The sequence below is a fragment of the Apteryx rowi genome, unplaced genomic scaffold, assembly GCF_003343035.1.
Source record: "Apteryx rowi isolate R43461 unplaced genomic scaffold, aptRow1 scaffold_39, whole genome shotgun sequence".
In the NCBI taxonomy this organism is placed as follows: Eukaryota; Metazoa; Chordata; class Aves; order Apterygiformes; family Apterygidae; genus Apteryx; species Apteryx rowi.
In genome coordinates this window covers 1,552,364-1,571,283 of record NW_020450418.1, presented here as the reverse complement: position 1 = coordinate 1,571,283, position 18,920 = coordinate 1,552,364, and the positions used below count along the sequence as shown (strand labels likewise).

General features: G+C 40.8%; 1 protein-coding gene across 1 annotated transcript in view; it reads left to right on the top strand.

Annotated features, from left to right (window-relative positions):
• LRRC7 (leucine rich repeat containing 7) overlaps positions 1–18,094 on the top strand; it is a 114,158-nt gene extending 96,064 nt beyond the window's left edge. The window contains exons 21-24 of the mRNA XM_026074542.1: positions 1,032–1,250; positions 5,043–5,135; positions 7,886–7,960; positions 17,987–18,094. Coding sequence (XP_025930327.1) covers positions 1,032–1,250; positions 5,043–5,135; positions 7,886–7,960; positions 17,987–18,094 — 495 coding nt within the window. The remainder of the gene's footprint in view (positions 1–1,031; positions 1,251–5,042; positions 5,136–7,885; positions 7,961–17,986) is intronic.
• Positions 18,095–18,920: the final 826 nt, after the last annotated feature.

The window sequence follows — 18,920 nt, the reverse complement described above, 5'->3', positions numbered from 1 at the left end:
TGTATATAATCTGAAAACTGTCAGTAGCAAGTGTGTGATGTTTCATGGAGGTAGTAATATCTGATCATAGAGCAGACTATGAATTTTGGTCTTTCCCTTATTGCTAAGTTGCATGCAATTACTTATAAGCAACAACAACTCAATGCTGTAAATATGAAAAGTATAGAGTGGTCTTGCCTACATTTATTTTGCATTGATTTGCCTCAAATGTTTATGTAATTTGTGTGCCTAAACAGAGAATGTGTACCGAAGAGTAAGCAAGTATGCAACTTTACCATGTCAAGAAGAGAGTAAAATAGAAAGCAAACCTACCTGTTAGATCACAGCTGCAAAGTTGAAAGACATTGGGGATGAAGGGCATGGAAGAAAGTTAGCAGTCATCCATTTTTTTCTGAAAATATGAAAAGACCCCCCACCAATGTAAATTTGATATTTCGCTTACATATGAAAATTATTAGTGTTTCAAATTGCAAGAAATTAGCATAGAAAATTGGTAATTTGATTAGTTCCATATTATGAAATGTAAGATTTTGTAAAAGCCACATTTTTCCTAGGACAAGGCAGCGATATTGAATTTAATCAACTATGTGTTTTGTATACAATGCACAACAGTGGCCAATATTTATATTTGTGGCATAAATCTTACTCCAAGCTATCCTTAGAAAAAATGCATTCCAATATTCAATAGTTAGTCTTTAGAATGTGCTGGGATGAATAGTCCACTTTATTTTATTATATGTTTTCAGTTCATAAACTTTGTGAGCAGAAGCATATAATATGAAATGAGGAAAAAAATCTTGTCCATTTATAAAAAATATTATATGCCTCTAATCTTCCTTAAGCCTCCTAGGATCACTGAATGCAATGGACAGATCCTTGCTGCTTTTAATCACAGTTGTTTCCAACTGTGGTCAAAAGGCAAACCTCTGATAAGATTTAAGAGGTTTGCTTTTACTTGACTCTGTAAGTTGTAATAATTGCTTCTTTTCAGCTTCCTGAATTTCTGGCCTAACGGGTTACGTTACCCACAGGCAGGTAGTCATATCCAGACTTTAATGGGATCACAAAGTCTACAACATCGGAGCCGCGAGCAGCAGTATGAAGGAAACATGAACAAAGTGACCATTCAGCAGTTTCAGCCACCACTGCCTATACAGATCCCCTCTTCGCAGAGCTCTCGAGCACCTCAGACAGGGCGATGTTTAATCCAAACCAAGGGTCAGAGAAGTACGGACGCATATCAGGAGCAGGTGAGAAAGTGTGTGTATAAAACAGCACTCTGACAAAAACTGTATCTGTTTTTTTTCTGTCCTGCATATAGCAGTTAAAAGTGGGGCCATAACAAAGGGCAGATGTTCAAGATAGCGTGAGGGACGTATGGCTGCCTTGGTAGCAGGTCTGTTCCCCTTTCCCAGCACCAGGGTCTGATACCACTTTTTCTTGGACTGAGCAGGCAAGTCAATTTGTCACTGAAGTTCCTGAACAGAGCTGTCATCCCCAGGTCACACTGAATAAACTAGCAATTTCTACTGATTCCCCAGTAACCTAGTTCAGGGCTAACACCACAGCATGTTTGGCAGGGTGCTGATATACTCAGATTTGTGTAGGCTGCTCCAGTACAGCTCTAAGAAAGGCCAGCTGAAATTCCAGTGCCCCAAAGCCCTATAATGGGCGCTGATGAGTTTCTTCATTAAGTAGTCCTATCCCCATTGTATTTGGCCTTAATATTTTCAATAACTGTTTGAGTCACCTGATTTGAAGAATAAGGTTCAGAATCATTAGCAAACTTTTCTCTTGTGTAAAGTGTTGGACAACCCATATAAGTAACTGTCTGTATTAAGTCCCTAAGTATAATACCGAGCTACAGAAGCAATTGCTTGTGCGGCTCACGGTACTTGCTCAGACTGGCTCAATGAGTAGTCATTAAGCTGCACTGAAGTCACTTTTATTTTATATTCAATTATCCAATGCCATTTATGGCCATCCTGACTAAAAGACAATATTCAGCACTATTTACTGGAGTAAGCCACCTGTAAAAGTGGTGCTAAGTCCTAATAACGCCTAGGGCTGTGACCCTGATGCTGACATAGTTTGAAGATCTCTGAGCTTCAGTTTGCTTATTCTTTGGGTTTTTCATAAGTGTAGCACACAAGGATGCTGCAGGTATGAGACAAGTGCCCAGGAAGGCATGGACCTGTGAGCTTTAATTTTAGACCATTGCTTTGCCTACGTGACTGCGCTGAAGACATGTGGTTTCCTTCCACAGTATCTTTGATTTTAAAGCTGTCAAAATACTGTGGAAGTATTTATTTAGTTTCCCATACAGTGCCATATACTGTACATATTTCTTGAATTGGGACCAAAGTTACTTGGTTTTTGGTCTACTTATCCACTCAGAAAATCACCTGCATTGTGCTTTATAAATGACTTGAGGAATGTGGCTTTCCTACTGCTTTCAAATCTGCTTTGCTGGTCTTAAATTGCTTGTTTCCTTCTGAAACAGAATAATTTCTATGTTCAGCTGTCCTGAAATTTTTGTTTATTCATAGTTTCAAAGAATTGAGTCTGGAAGGGATTTGTGAAATTCTCTAGTGAAACACCCCAGCTCAAATCAGGGCTAACTTCAAAGTTAGATCAGGTTGCTCAGGGTTGTGTCCAGCTGAGACCTGAAAATGTCCAAGGCTGGAGATTCCACAGCCTCTCCGGGCCTTTTCCGGTGTCTGGCCTCCATCACTGTTTCCTTGTGTCCAGTCAGAATATGTCTGCTTCAGGGCAACAGACAGTGGACACAAACTGAAACACAGGAAATTCCACTTGAACATAAGTAAAGCACTTCTTTACTGTGAGGTGGTTGAGCACTGGAACACGTTGCCCAGAGAGGCTGTGGAGCCTCCATCCTTGGAGATATTCAAACCCGCCCGGACACAGTCCTGGACAACCTGCTTTAGGTGGCTCTGCCTGAGCAGGGGTTTGGACCAGGCGATCTCCACAGGTCCCTGCCAACCTCGGCTATTTTGTGAGAATTGCCCTAGCTGCAGCTTGTGTCCTTTGGTGTTGTCCTTTCACTGTGCTCCTCAGGGAAGTGCCTGCCTTTATCTTCTCTATAGCCACCTCTTAGACAGTAGAAGCCTGCAGTTACATCCCCCTTAACCATCTTCCTGAGCCTAAAAAACTCAGTTCCTTCAGCCTCTCCTCATATACCGGGTTCTCCCACCCCCTGTCTTGGCCTTCCAGCCTTCAATGACCCAGGTTTGTCGGTGTCTTTCACTGGAGATCCTGCACCTGAGACGCTGCACGCTGGGAGAGACCTTGCTTGCCAGATGTGTGCCTGTTAATGTAGCCCAGGTTGCAGCTGGCTTCTTTGCTGCTGGTTTATGGGCAGCTTGTTGTCCGTAAGGCCGCTCGCTCCTTCTCTGCAGAGCTGCTCCTCAGCCAGCCGGCTCTTCCTGCCTGCAGTCRTCATGTCTCAGGTACAGCTTGTCCTTAACAAAGTTCCTGAAGCCTGTCCAGGTTTCTTCTGCTTGGCAGTCCTGCCTTCCAGCAGGGCGACCACTCTCCCCCGTTTGGAGTCATCCGTGGCTTTGCTCCATCCCACTGTCCCAGTCGTTAATGAGGATTTTAAGTAGTAATGGCCCCTAATTAACTGCTGTTATCAAAGAGAGACAACAAACTCAAAGGCCTTTGTCATTTTATAAAACCTACAGGATGTTGTTTATTTGTACTTTGGGAAAAATGTGCTTTTTTTCAAAAAGGTGGATTAAAAGTGCAGTCACTTTAATATTCACTTGATCTGTCACCTGGAACTGTTGCTTGTTTTAGTGATTTTTGCACTCGGAACTCAGCTTGCTGCCTTGGGAGAAGTGCTCTGCTTGCTCATTTCCCACTTGTGAGACCATTTAAAGAATAACGAATTAAAGAGAGATTGTCTGTTCTGAATTATTCTTTTCTGTATCTTTGTTTATACRCGCACTGTCAGCCGCTTACCCCTCCTCTTTGGAGTCTGAGACTGAGACCTCAAACTGTATTTAAAGACACAAAAAGAAGTTTAGGGGATTTAACGCAGACCCCTCCATCAGGGAATTAAAGAGGAAAATGTATCCGTGAACATCACATGCTGAAAATGTCGGCAGCTCAGTGCCAAACATGCCGTGTCTCAGAGCAAGAAAAAGCAGAGGCAGTATTTCAGGGAAGCTAATGTTTCGTTAGACACAACAAGCCACAGAAATGGGAGAGAGATGAATGAGAGGGCAAAGCTTAGTTTAAATGATTGAAAACAAACTGTGTCCTCACAATGCAATTCTTAGTTCACTTTTAAAAATACTAAAATAAAATTGTGATAATCACATAACAACTGGAAAAAAAGCTGCAGGATTGCAAAGAAATAGTAGAGAAGTAGTTTAAGCTGCTGGCTTCATCTTTTGAAAATACCGTGTTAGAATACATGATAAATTATATTAAAAAGTATCAATCAAATTGAGTAAAGTTAAAGATTTTTCTGGAACTGTTCCTGTATAAAGAGGTATTTGTACCTTTAATTTCCAGTATAGATGGGATTCAGGAGCTGTTTCTTTGTTATATAAAGCCATAAACTGTAAGCCACTTTCTGGGAAAAATGAAATGCATGAGATGAAGTTTATGTAGGGGCAAGTTCTGTTCTCACTGATGTAGTTTTATCCCAGTGTTCCTGTGAGAGTGAAAAATTTGGCCAGTGTGAACTGCTTTTTCTCAAGTCTCAGTTTTATTTTCTGTCTTTGAAAATAGAAGCAGAATTCATAAAAATCTAACATTTAAAATATGTATAAAAATGCATCTAGCTTTGTGAATATTATGATATCATCAAACTATGTTAAAATCATGAAAACACTTTCAGTTTATAACAATATTTTGGTGGCTTTTACTTTGTTGTGTAACATAGTCTTTGGGAGGGTCAACTCATTCAGTTAATGGTGAAATGGAACATATGAAAAAGATGCTGTTGTTTAGGGAATTGGCTTTAATGTTGATTTTGACTTGCCTTCCCATATTTTTCCATTTAAACTTAGTTTTGTGTGAGAATAGAGAAGAATCCTGGCCTCGGTTTTAGTATCAGTGGTGGAATAAGTGGACAAGGAAATCCATTCAAACCTTCTGATAAGGTAAGTTCTGAATTTCTCACTAAATGGTCTTTATTTTACAATGCCACACAGTGGTGACATAGGATACAATGAATGAAATTTTTATCCACTTCTGTTGTGATAACTGAGAGAACTTGTTTCCATACTTGGCATTTTTTTCTTAAAGGAGTGGTGTTCGCTTTTGTTTTTCTGGTTAATAAAGACGAGGGAATCAAAACAGAATTTGCAGAAAGTGTCTGGCTTATCTTCCACATATAAGATAATTTTTTCAGACTGTTTTCTGAAACATCACCTCTCCCACTTTTTTCTGTTAAGAATAAATATACGCCCTGATTAAACCTTCACTAAAGTCTTTAGAGGGAAAACTTCACTTCCATGTGAATTTGCTTAAGGCTCTGTTAAGAAGACTAAACCTAATGTCTTTTTAGAACAGCAGTAGCATCACTAGATAGCAGAAATGCCAAGGTTACACCAGCTGTATCAAATGAAATAGGCCTGGCCTCAAGCTGGTCTGGGTGTCAGTGGCAGCATGCAGCATCATGGTAAGCRGGCTGTAGCCAGACTGTGAAGCTGTATCGGGTTCTGTAATGTTAATTAAAAATTTGACCGTTATGATGGTCAGGGAGACTTTCAGAGTATTAATACTGGTCCAGAATTTGGGAATTACACATTTAAGAAGCTGATAAATCTTTTCAGTCAGTAAAAGGATGACTAGTAAAAATATAACATCTGGTGATTATCAACTACACAGAGTTCTAGGGTTAGAAAATGAACTTCTAGAACTGTGAATTCGTCTGATCTGTGCAGTAAAACTGACTGGAGTTTGTTGCAAAACAAAGACTATGGATACCTCTCAATTAAGCATATTCTTGTATTTTATATTCTTTGATAATATTAGATCTAGTTCTAAAAGATAGTCATAACTTCAAAATAATGAGACTTTTGCAAATCATGAAGTTTAAACCATTTTTTCATCTTTCATGGAAAATTTGAGATCTGCGTGCAAATTAAAAAAAATTTCCCCACCACCCTGAATTACAACAAAAGCAGCTAATTGGAAATGTAAAATACTCTTGGAAATACCCATTTAGCATAATCTTAATTTCTTTCAATTTTTTTTTGTTGATACATCCCTGTTTTGAGCTTCAAGAATAGTTAATTTTAATGTATATACCTATCAGGCATTTTAATGACTAGCCCTTAAAACATAATCATTTTTGTTGTCCTTCCCTGAGGATGCACACTGGTAAGTGTTCTCTTTCTAATATACTTTATAATATCATGTCCTTTTTTCTCAATTTGTATAATTTTATAATAAGCTATACTTCCATTGTGTGAATTTATTTAAAAAGAAACTATAGCCAACTGTGAGTGTATCTATGAGTAATACATGCAATGTGATAGCAGCTTTAGATGGTCTTAATTTTGCTAATAACAGAAATGCAAAATTTTATTTCCATAAATTGTGTACTAAGGGAGTGCTAGGGTAGCTTTATTGAAGGAATTAATAGTTTAAAGTTTTTTTCTGTATTACTAGTCTGAAGTGTTTCTTCCCGCACTGTTACCTCAGTTCTATCATGTTTTAAATATCACAAAAGCCGTAAGAGGGTGATCTTGTCTCTCATCAGTCATGCCCGTCGTTTTCAGTGGTTTTAAATCATGCGTATGGTGCTGTCCTGTCTCCAGGATGAGATCAGCGGACATGGCAGTGAGCATCCTTCTGCATGATAACGTCCCCCTGCCGTGACATGAGCTGATGATGCTGTGATGAGAGGAAGGGACAGAAAAGCAATAGAAAGCGCAAAAATAGCCCGTCATTTTGAATGGCAGACTTGTGTCACAGTTAATGGCACATGGACCAAATGTAAGCAGGATAGGCCCCATCCTGCTGCTCCCAAAGAGCTCAGGCTTCTGTAAGGCTAACAGGAATACCAGACTGTCCTCTGCGCCAGAAGGCTATAAAATTCTTCAGCGATGCACATGACTTGCGTGATGATGATAACCAGTGAGTTTCACTGAGGTCACGATGAGCAGTGTGAATGGCTGTAATCCAGCTTCTGCTCAGTTCTAAAATCTTCTCAAAGGTTTTCACCCCGAGCAGCAGGGCTAAGGGCAGCGGGGACTAAGGGAGCAGAAGTACAGGGCAAGAGCTGCATCGGAAATGTTTCATCACTCAGAAACTCAATCTCTATTTTTACGTTTTGTTAACATATTTTACTGAAATTCTAAAAATGGATTTAAAATGTATTCTTTTTCATTTAATAATTTGTTTTCTTTTAAAGACATTTACTCCTCAGACACAGGATTAAAAGAAGATCTTACAAACAATGAGACTGAATATCAAAAAGTCTGCTTTTCAGAATATACGCTTTTTTTCTAGAGGAAGTAAAGATTACTGTATAGATTATGGCATGGATTACTGTAATTAATTACTGCTTGCCCCATTTTCATTTTCCTCCTGATAACCACGTTTCTCTTGCCTAGTTGCTAGTTGCCGGAAACTATTCAAATTACACATTATTTTGTGAAATGGCCTCTTAATTCCAAATGAACCACAATTATATTTTTATCAGGAGATAACTAGCCAAAGGTCATGGAGAGCTGCTACAAACTGGTACTGCTGTTTGGCTCCTTACAGACTGAAAGAATCGATTAGTGTTTAGAGCATTACCAGCTATGAAGCCTCCAGACCAACAAGTAGGGAGACACCTGTATTTTGGGAACTAGTTCTTGGTGATAGCATCCTAACCTCTGTTACTTCTGACTTATAGGGTATCTTTGTTACTAGGGTTCAGCCTGACGGACCAGCATCCAGCCTGCTCCAGCCTGGCGATAAGATCCTCAAGGTATGGATCAGTTTAACTGTTTTTTAACTGAAGGGAGTTATAAAGCAAACCTTTGCGTCTTACAAGTACAGTGATACCGTTTTCAGTACAAGCTAACTACTGTTTCTGTTATTATGGTACTTTATTTTGATACTGATTTAAAACCGGGTTTTAGTTGCAGAACTTTTGAAAGCTCAGAAGGAAGGAATAAAGCTGTTTGAAAACAAAATGGGGGCATGGAAAAGGAGGCGGAGGGGTGTGCTGTCTGACAGCCACCCCCACCAGCTGGAAACTGAGTTAAACCCAGAGAACATGCTTAGAACAGAGGGAGCGTAACACAGCAAGGAGTCAAATTATCCTAAATTTTGCTCGGTAGTTTGTGTTCCCTCCCTGTGAATGCTGGCTAAGGCAGGGGGGAGCACGCTGCATGCCAGCACCACCCTTCTGCGAGGGAATGGCACTGCAGGGAACGGTTGCTGCTTAAAATCTGTCACAGGAATGATCCAGGTGACGCAGTCTTAATTTTAAACTCTGAATTAAAAGTGTTCTTTGCATCATCTCCATCTTTTCCACACTAACAGCACAAGCAAGTGCAGGGAGAGTGGAGTTTCACAAGCAGTTTCACAGGCGTAAGTGCATGACAAAGCAAGATGTGTTTATAATTTTCACCTTTGCAGCTGATGTGACACCAGTGTAAGAACTATGTATTCACATTTTCACAGAGAAATGTGACTGCCATTATTTTTGCCTCTCCTTCACTACCTGAGCATTTTTGAATGCTCTCACATGAAAAATATCCCTTCTACTGGATCACAGAAGCACTCGAACAACTTACTGAGAAATCTCAGCTTTTTGTTTTCTTTTACATTTCTGAAACAAATATTTTTTGTATTCAAGTGAACACTTTTAATTGAAATCTTGGGTTCTAATCCAGATAGAAGAAAGACAAGCTGTTCCTGAACACACCTTTCAAAAATTCCTCATTCACAGAAAATAGTGGCTGTCCATACAAGGAAGGGTTCTCGGCCGTATCCTGCAAGGTCTTTTTGAGCCTAGAAAATGTATTCCCACTGGCAACAAGTAGTAGTACTTTTGACAAGAGGAAGAGAGTCATTATAGTTGTCTGGAAGGCTTATAACAGTTTTTAAAGCCGTGCAGACTGATCAAGGGTTGGAGGGTAACTGTTTTAATCAGTCATATGAAGGAAATCAGCATCCCAAGGGTGTTTGCAAACATCTGCCATAGGCTCTCTCCCTCTCCTGCTTTCTCTCCTCCCTCCCGCTCCCTCTCCCACCTCTCCTGCACCTCGGTGGTTTTAGCCTGTCTCCCAGCAGCAAATATTCTGTTTGGCTTGTTTGCAGTAGGCCTTCATTTCTCTTACTCTATTTGCATTAAGATATTTCTCTGTGAAATTATTTTATCCTCTCTAAAGTCTACAATAGACAGCTAATGTTCGGTTGCTAGTATGTTCAAAAAACAGTGAAATAAAGAAAATAGCCAAGCTAACTGAAGTACAAAGTTGGCTAAAGATATTTAGAATAATTAAAATGTGGTATTGAAAACTGGGTTTAGTAATAGAAACAAAAATAGGTAAGAGCAAATATATTAAAAAATAAAAGCAAAATATGGTAAGAATGTTGTCTGCAGTGGCAAGCAATGGACATACAGTGTAAGAATATTCTTGGTGGAATTAATTGAGGTTTATATTGTTCTATACAAGAACAGGACCATTGTATGTCTGTACTTATCATGTCGTTATCAAAGACGCGCACTTCTGACCTGCATTTATTTTATGGCTGCTGCTATGTCTAATGATTTCTCCTGATGTCGTAGCAGAGGGCACTTACTGAAAAGCACTCCCAGTGCAGAGCATTAATGATGATTTCCTCTTAACAGCACCATTAGCATGTGTCATCCCTGTAATAACTTCCCTTGTGCTCCCTGAGGTCTAACCTAGGAAAGGCAGAAATGCAGTAGCTTTCTGGGCCTCATGATACACAATGTCTTGGTCTGTTTTTATTACGAGTTTGACCTGCCGCTATTTAAATTCTGAACAGGTAGATAAATGGGGATGGAAAGCTGCAAAACAGTATAAACATTTGAACAATAACGCATGTTTTCCGTATCAATTTATTTTGATTTTTTCCATTTATCTGGCTTTCAGTCTTTCTTTTGCACAGTAAGAAACAGTTTTTTGATGATAAAATGAAATACAGGGAAGCCAAAGGGTGTTCATTCAAAATAGGACACAATTAAGTATTAATTTACCTGAAAGTTTTGGAACTGCATTCTGCTTCTCTAATGCCATCCTTGCTGCTCCTACTGAAGAACACCACAGCTGGTTTACYTGCTAGCCTTATCCGTTATACTTATAATTCCGGTCTGACCTGGAGACAGACACGGCATTCCCGTGGTCGCTCTGTTGTCCCGAAGGAAGCAGACTAGAGGGAAATATTCGTCGCGCCTTCAGGGCACGCAGCCTGGCAGCCCGATTCATGGTGCAGCCCAGAGCTGGGTTTCCCCTGCGCAGCGTGCTGTTACACTGCCAGCACCAGCTGCACAGGCACGATGGACAAGTGCAGTGTCTTGTTTTAGTGAACTAAATCAGCAAAGTTAAATAGTTAATAAAGGAAGAGCGTGTCTGTACAGACCCTCCTAATACTGGTGGAGTTGTAGAAGAACCATTGAAATTCCCCTGCAGTTTAACTTACGGGACACTCACTGTTGATAACGATGTGCAAGGTGAGAGATCCCAGCTCATGAGTCTAGGTGAGCTTGCAGACTGGGCAAAATAGAGCCTCTTCGCCTTAATACAGATGGAAGTTGTTGTATCTCATCAGGGAGAGAAAAATTACATTGAACTCCAATTCGATAAAATCTCTTTTGTGCGCTTGAAGTAACTGAATCTTATAGTCAGAATAGTGTTTTTTAAAAATTAGTTTGAAATAAATCAACAGATTCATTGTCTTAGGTATATGTGAATCAGTAAATGCAGTAGTTTCCTTTAAGTTCGGAGTACAAAGGATGTTCTCTTCAGTTGAGAGTAAAATCACTTCCAGAAAAGTTTCAAAGCATCCGGATGGCTGTGTGGGTTACGGTGACTTACTCATCCGAGTCTTTCAGATCTGAGCAGGCATCAGAAGGATGAAGACCTTGGTCCCAGAGGGGCCAGGCCTGTTCTGAATCAGCCTGTTGCACAAGTTCCAAAAACAAAGCAAAAACAGAGGAAAAGAGAGAGGCCGTGCAATCACACGCACGCCTTCCCCTTCACACGTAGGTTTTATTCTCTTTATGACCATTCACTCTTAACAGTGCTAAAATTACTAAAATGCAAACATAGAAACAAACTACATATTTTCCCCTACTGTTATGTGCTGTTTGATTTCTTTGTTGGACAACATTTCATTCTTTCTGCTGTTCTTTTTTCAGAACTTTTTCTCTGTGTATATATGGTTTAATATCTATATATTATTAACCTAGATCTTGACAATAAATGAAAAAAAAATTTCCTGCTCTGTTACGTATTTGAAGATCTGTGTATATTTGAAGATCTAGATTCAGATAGATTGGTGCTAATTCATCCATTTGAAAATTCCAGCTGCCCTAAGGAGGAGCAAAGAACCACAGAATAATTCGGGTTGGAAAGGAGCTCTGAAACTCGCTAGTCCAAACCCCCACTCAGAACAGGTCCAAGCGGAGCAGGTTGTCCAGGACCTTGTCCAGTCAAATTTTGCTCATCTCCAAGGATGGAGATCCCACAGCCACTCTGGGCCCCTGCTCCAGTCTTTGACCACCCTCATGGGGAAAACATTGTTCCATATATCTAGTTGGAATTTCCCATGTTTCAGCCTGTGCTCCTGAAATAGGACCATTTACCTGTATTTATATAATCATATTTAAGGTATTGCTGTATTCTTTAGGTAGCAGAAATTTTACTCTGCAGATTTTGTCATCACATTATATAGATGAAGTTTGTTGAGTGCTTTATTTTCCACTGTTTTCAATGAGTTTCATTAATTGATTGCAACCATTAGTATAGACAGAAATTAGTTAATTTTATCAGAAATCTACTTTATACTACACCATCTGCTTAAATGTTATTAAAATGGGCCTGCAGCGGTAATGCTAGACTGTCCTTCATTCGCCTTGCAATGCAAAATACCTTAATCAAAATATTATCCAAAGTAATTTAAAGGAATAGAATCTATGACTTCAGAATTTTCCGAAACTGAAATGCGTTTAATATATATAGCCTTCCAAAACCTGATTGGAAATTTTAGTTATTCAAATTTATAATGAGTCAAAAAACGTGGAAGAAAATAATACACTGATTGCCTTGCAAATTAATGCAAAATGATTCATGGAACCCACTTATGTATTCCTAAACTTGTGCCTACTTAGTAACAATGTTCTCAGAATCAGATTTATTTCCTGACTTAAAAACCTCTTCAGCAGGGTGTGATATGGAACAAAAATGGAATTAACGATGTATCTCTCATTTTCTTTCATAGTATGTTTGCCCTTGATTAGTTTTACATTTAAGAGCCGCCTTTACAGAGACAATTAATGTATTGTGTCCGTTCTGCTTTAGTCTTTGAACTACACGTTCATCATTTTGAGGTTTGTCTACATATGTGTGTAGAAAATACAGCAAATATATATTAGGAAGAAACTATCTGAGGGCCTGAACCCTGTGTAAGGTTTGGACTACAACTGCAAAATCTGAGAAGCGATGCTGAGCAGCACCGTGAGCAGGCTCCAAGTCACAGGTCTCCTCCTGTTCCCTCCGGAGGGGTCAGAAATCATTTAAAACAGCCCTTTGCTGGGTTTGGTGCCCCAGTACTGATGTCCTCGGTCCTGCCAGCTGATCTCTAGAGATGGCAGAGTCCAACTTTCGCCCTTTCCAAACCATCTTATGTTTGCATAGACCTGTGATTTGGAGAAGCTCTCTGTAATTGCAGGGCACTTTGCACACATGTATTTTCCTTTTATTTACAATTACTTCTACCCATGTGTAATACCTGTTGTCAGGTATTGATTTATATTGTGGCAAATAAAAAGTAAGTCATAAATATCATGGAGGAATTAACGGGGGAAAGAAGCAGGGATGTGAAGGGATGAAGGTTATTTTATTTCTTAAACATGAGCAATGTCTTTAGCTAAAAGTGTCCAGTTCCCAAGGCATTAAGAACTTAGGAGTATTAACACTCACTAGCTTCACCTGATCTTTCTTCATCTCCATTTTCACCTATTGCCATCATCTCTATTTGTATTTATATTATGAGATGACATCATATCTGTGATCAGGGCTTTATAATATTTGCTACTATATAAACTGTTTCAGACATAAGAAACAGGCTCATCTTCTCCCATAATCGTTGTTCTTTGGTTTTATAGCTGTCTGCACTTCTTACTCTCTTTCCACAGGCGCATTTTTTTGTGACTTCAGTTTCTGCTGCAGTTCTGGTGGAGGAACTATCTTCCTAGGTTTCCTCAGTCCTATCCCACTCTTATCCCACACCATCTGCCCTGGCGATCGGGTTTTACTGGTCCTCTGCAACGTCTGTGCTACAGACTTTCGCTTCTAGCATCTCTGATGCTTTTCTTCCCAGTGTTACTGGCTGGCTTCTTTATTTATTATCGTGTTAGGTAACCCCCATGTCACCACTACTGGGACATCCAAGCGTGTCTGTCAATAAACTCCGTTTATTCAAGAGGTGATATACAGCAAGGATAATATCAGGCCAAGGCCCCAAGGGGAAATTTTTTAAACATTTACACTGAAGAGTCTGTTTAGCAGGATGTTTTCAAGAGGAACAGGAAAGCTTCTGTCATGTATTTGTGTGTCTCCCCAGGCAGTTTTGGTAAAAGAGGGAGGGATGGTTTAAAAATTAAAAGGCTTTCTTTTCCCTGGGTAGACTTACCTAACTAACTGAGAAACTGTAATTCTTAGGCAAACAGTTTCGCCAGTTGCCTTTTTCTGGTAGAAGACTAGTGCGTGTCCTCAGGAATGAACGCTTTCTGGTCCCTGCAAGTCCAGTGAAACACAACCGTGGCCTCTATCCAGCCAGGAGAAGGGTCTTTCCTCGGCTTGTGAAGTACAGGAAAGTCTTGCCGGTTCATTAAAGCACTTTGATCCTAAAGGATCTGCCAGCATAAGCTGGTGATAGCCTGCCCGTGATGTACTTCGTTCGTATTTCCTCTGTAGCAATTGTGGAAAAGGTCGGTTGCAAATCCTGCCCGACCCGTGCGTTTGTGAAGTTCCCGCCGGCTGGGTGAGACCGGGAGGGAGGTTCTCAGGGGCTCTGGCGGTGACGGGCCTGGTGCGACGGGCTCTCCCAGGGCAGCAGCTGCCGCCCGGCGCCCCGAGGTGGGCTGCCTGGAGGGGGGGTTCCCAGCTCGAGCTGCTGCTGCTGCTTCCCTGCGTCAGCATGCTGCAGCGGGGCCAAGGCCCAGCAGGGTCTTCGGCTTTCTCCTCAGGGTTTCCCGACAGTGGAGCTGTGCACCAGAAGCCCGTAGCACTGGTGAGGTCCCGGCTCCTTCAGCACTGCCGAGAGCCCCGCTCCGCTCAGCAGGCACGGCAGCAGGAAGAGGAGGGTTGCTTTCAGCCCCGTGTGTTTTCAGAGTTTGGAGAAAATCTGGATATGCGATGTAACGTCTCTCAAAGGAGCAGATGTGATGCCAGGACATATGCAAACCTCATCCTCACTAGTTACCCCCTGCGGGGCAACACTGCTCTGTCTACGGTGTGATCACTGAGCTTGCTGCTCATAGATCAGTGGAAAATTCCCTCCCTACTCTAACAGGAGGGCTTTCTGGGTCCTTTTCCTGTGCCGTCGTCTTCATTAGTTTGGGTGTGTAGGGTGCAGGAGTTTCAAAATAACACGAGAAGGATGAGGATGGGATTCAAATCTGCACCTTTCAATGGTATTAAATTAGGAGCAGTGGTGAATCTGTGCAACTCGCACCCATCTGCCATGTGGAAAAGGGATATTCAGCTACATGGTCTTCAGCAGTGCTTGGTGGTTAGTCTAGTGTTCCTACAGGCTGAGCGTTCGAGTCAAGCACCAATTTCCAATTGCAGATAACATTTTAACTCCTGACTGTAGTTCAGGATCAGGTTTTACATCAGTTGAATGCAAAGATGTTTTCACAGTCCTTTGTGTGTGTTGAACCTTGATAATGCTGTAAAAGTAATTAATCCTTCCTCAACAAATATATCTGATGTGTACACATAACATAAATACTAACAGGAAGGGGCGAAAGGCATCAGGCAGTCACCACCTTGGAGGGAGCGGTAAGAGAACTTGCTGTTCCTTGTTCGCGTCCACCTTTCTCTAGGTGCTGCTGAGCGTCTGGACTCAGTCAGACATCTGTCACCCGCAGGAGCCATGAAACGTCTCATGAGCGATGCGGGTCTCGACTTTGTTAGCCAGGCTCGGATTATATTGCTAGCAGCACAGGAAGGAAATCCTGAAATGATGGTCCAGCACAGCTGCTGCTAACGCACGGTGAAATAGTAACTTTGCAGCCGCTTCTCCGGAAGCCAGGCACTATGTTTCCTGCTTTAGGTTTTGCCGCCTAGCCAATGCCTTGAATTCTGGGCAGCAAGCATGAGACGGATCCATGGCAAGTCTGTCAGGTAGTTATTCTTGGTTAGGACTTTTCTGTCAAAAATAGGTTTAAAAATGGCAAAAAGATGTGTAAAATACAGTTATTTTAATTGCAGATAACAATGAATATGTATGAAGAGGAAACTATCTCCTGATCCTCTTTCAGAAATAGTGTTCTGCTCTGAAGAAATATTACATATAAAACAGCCCGCTGGGCAGCATGCACAGCATCTCCGGATTCTTGCCTGTATTTGCACAGCTGTCCGGCTTGTCCCACATAAAACAACAGCCGTTTCAGGTTTATGAATGCTGTAAGTTTTTGCCCATGGCTAGGGAACGCTTCCTTTCAGGAAGTTTCGTGTTATCTTTTAACAGGTTGGCATTTAAATTTTGGCAAGGAAATGATAGCAAATTTCCAGAGCCAATCGTGAAATTATAAATAGCTCAAGACAAAACTGGCTAAAGATGAAAAAAAGTCAAACATTTTGAATTACTGTGAATTCTTGATAATAACTGATAGTAATTCCTGATAACTATTTATTCAGTTAATTCAGTTAAATAATTAGTTATTCAATGTGTAAATATTTATACTGAATTCATAGCACGTTTTACGGGGAATGTAAGAGCACACATGGAATGAAAGCAGTGGAAGATTCCTGTTTATCATGTATGTGATAATATAATTTATCATTTATATGCTTAATAACAAATCCCTCTGGCTGTAACCTGCTTAGGTATCTCTGGAAGTAGAACCCCTCCATTGCCGTTCTGCTGAGAAACTCTCAGTGTAGAAAAGAGGTTTCCTCGGCAGCTAGACCTGAACCTACAACCAGCATCTTCCCGCCCCGCTCATCACCCAACTTGGCAATGATGAGGGGAGAAGCCAGAACTGGTGTGGTCCAAGTTTGGGGGTTTTCCTGAGTAAGCGATAAAGATGCCAGGTAGCTGTGTGGGGAATGCACTGAACAAAAAGATTCTTCTTCCGTTTCTCTCTGAATTGCATCAGGGTTCCCGCTGGCCTCAGGCAGAATGGCCTCCTAATGCTGGCGTATGAATGAAGGTCGTCTTTGAAAATTTTTCCTGACTGAAATTTGTATTCCTGTTTCTCAATGCAAAAATATTTTATATTATGGGCTCCCCAGGGGAAGGAAGTCACAGGCCTCTGCTGGCATCTGAGGAATTAGGTGGCACCTAGGTGGTAATTTGGAGGCTTTCACAGATGCTCGGGTGGCAGGTGTATGCAGCTCTCGTTCCCCTGGGACAGGATCTAGGCACTTCCAAGGACTGTCCTTTATTCCTGTATGGTGGTGGATCTTAGACCTTGGCTGCTTCGGGCCGCTCAGCACGCTGCTGGTAACGCGTGTCACCCTCGGACAGTGATATGCAGGCACGCTGTTTAAAACTGACTATTTGTGCTTCTCAAAAGGGCATTTGAGATGTATCAGCTATGATGTCTAAGTAGCTTTGTAACAGAGAAGTTGCAGAAAGGTTTTGATGAGCACTAAAGCAGAAGAGTTCATTCCGTACAATTTTCCCTCCGTGTATAGGCAGCATGTCTGCGTATGGGCTCAGCCTGCGGCGGCCTTGGCAGTGGGAAGCATTAGCTTTGAGCTCTGTCCCAGAGCTAGTGTTTCTCCCAAAGATATGCGGAATATCATAGAATCCCAGAATACTCTAGGTTGGAAAGGACGCCCAGAGATCGTCTAGCCCGACCCCTGCTCAAAGCAGGACTCGTTAGCTCCGCTTGGGCAGGGACTTGCCCAGGTGCGTGCCGAGCACCTCCGAGGATGGAGCCTGCACAGCCTCTCTGGGCAGCCTGTGCCAGTATTCGACCACCCTTGGAGTGAAAATGAATTTCCTTACACCAAACCAGAATTCCCATTTTCCAGCTTGTGTCCATTGCCTCTGGTCCTGTTAGCGCGCTCTTCAGCCTGCCGCCGCCTCGAAGCGGAGGGCCCAGCGGTGTCTTTAAGCATCCCACGTACATTTGCTGCTTTTTCTCGAGCGTTAGCTGCTTGCCTGTTACTGCCACCTTAGATGACAGTCATAACATATGTGTTTTCAATTATATTGTTTTTGCCTTCCTTAAAAATCTCTGGAACAAATTTACTTATTCTCTGGCTTTGTATATTCTGTGTGCCGCAGTATCTATCCAATGGAGGAGGAAGCAGTGTATACTCCGAATGGCCCAAGCAGTTGCCCTGACTGCAGGAAATCACTACGTGGCTATTAGTTATTTTATACTTACGTTGTTCAAGATATGGAACCACTTTCCACAGAGCATAACTAGTCAAAAATACTGCTACGTTCTTTTTCTGTTTTAACACATCATGATTCTTTGACTTCCGTTTTCATATGTCCCTTTATGCTCCCCCAAAATGAAGATATTAAACAGAATCTCATCTATTTTTCTTCTTCTTTTTTTGTGTTACAGGCAAATGGACACAGTTTTGTACATATGGAACATGAGAAAGCTGTACTACTACTGAAGAGTTTCCAGAATACAGTAGACCTAGTTATTCAGCGTGAGCTTACTGTCTAAATATTTTTTTATAAAAATAGTAAATATGTCTAGCCAGATCTAATGCTCAAACAGATTTATACATAGGAAACAAATTTTTGCCAATTGCTGGACCAATGGCAAACAGTAGTGCCAAATGTATAATACTATATGTTAGTACTGATCATCTTGAAAAAAAATATTAACTATATAAATATATTGTTCATGTGGCTATGTATTAGTTTTAATTGTCAGCCTCTGGCTGTGCATTGGTGCGTTTTTTTAATCGAGTTACTTCTTAAAGTCAATTTCATATAATTTCAAAACACAGAAGCACATACAAATTCTTTAGGAATTCTGCTGTCCATCAGAAACACTGCCTCAAAGTTGTATATGCCTTTATAAAGATAAAATATATTAAGCTGTAACTCCCATGAAATATTTCTATCATGTCACATACAAAAATATAGAGAAAAATATTTTCATAAACACCTCAAAGAAAGTATATATTAAATTAAATTTAATGATGTTGATTTATTTTCAATGCAAAGATATTATATGCCTTATGAAAATAACTGTACATATGCAGTGTGTATAGCTGGTTCCATACTAATTAGTTAAAATGTCACTATACAGGGTGAGATACTCAATAAATTATACTGTCAACTCTGGGACCTAAATATAAACAACCTCTATGAAAATTCATTAACTTACTTTTGTCTGATACTTTTAGTTGATTCCATGTGAACATGTTAAATGCAAACAGAGTTTAGATAGATGCGGTTCATAAACGGAAGGAAGAAGTACGTGATGGGTGGCAGGAAAACTTCTTTCATTGATGCTAATTTTATTTTTTTGACTTTTTAAT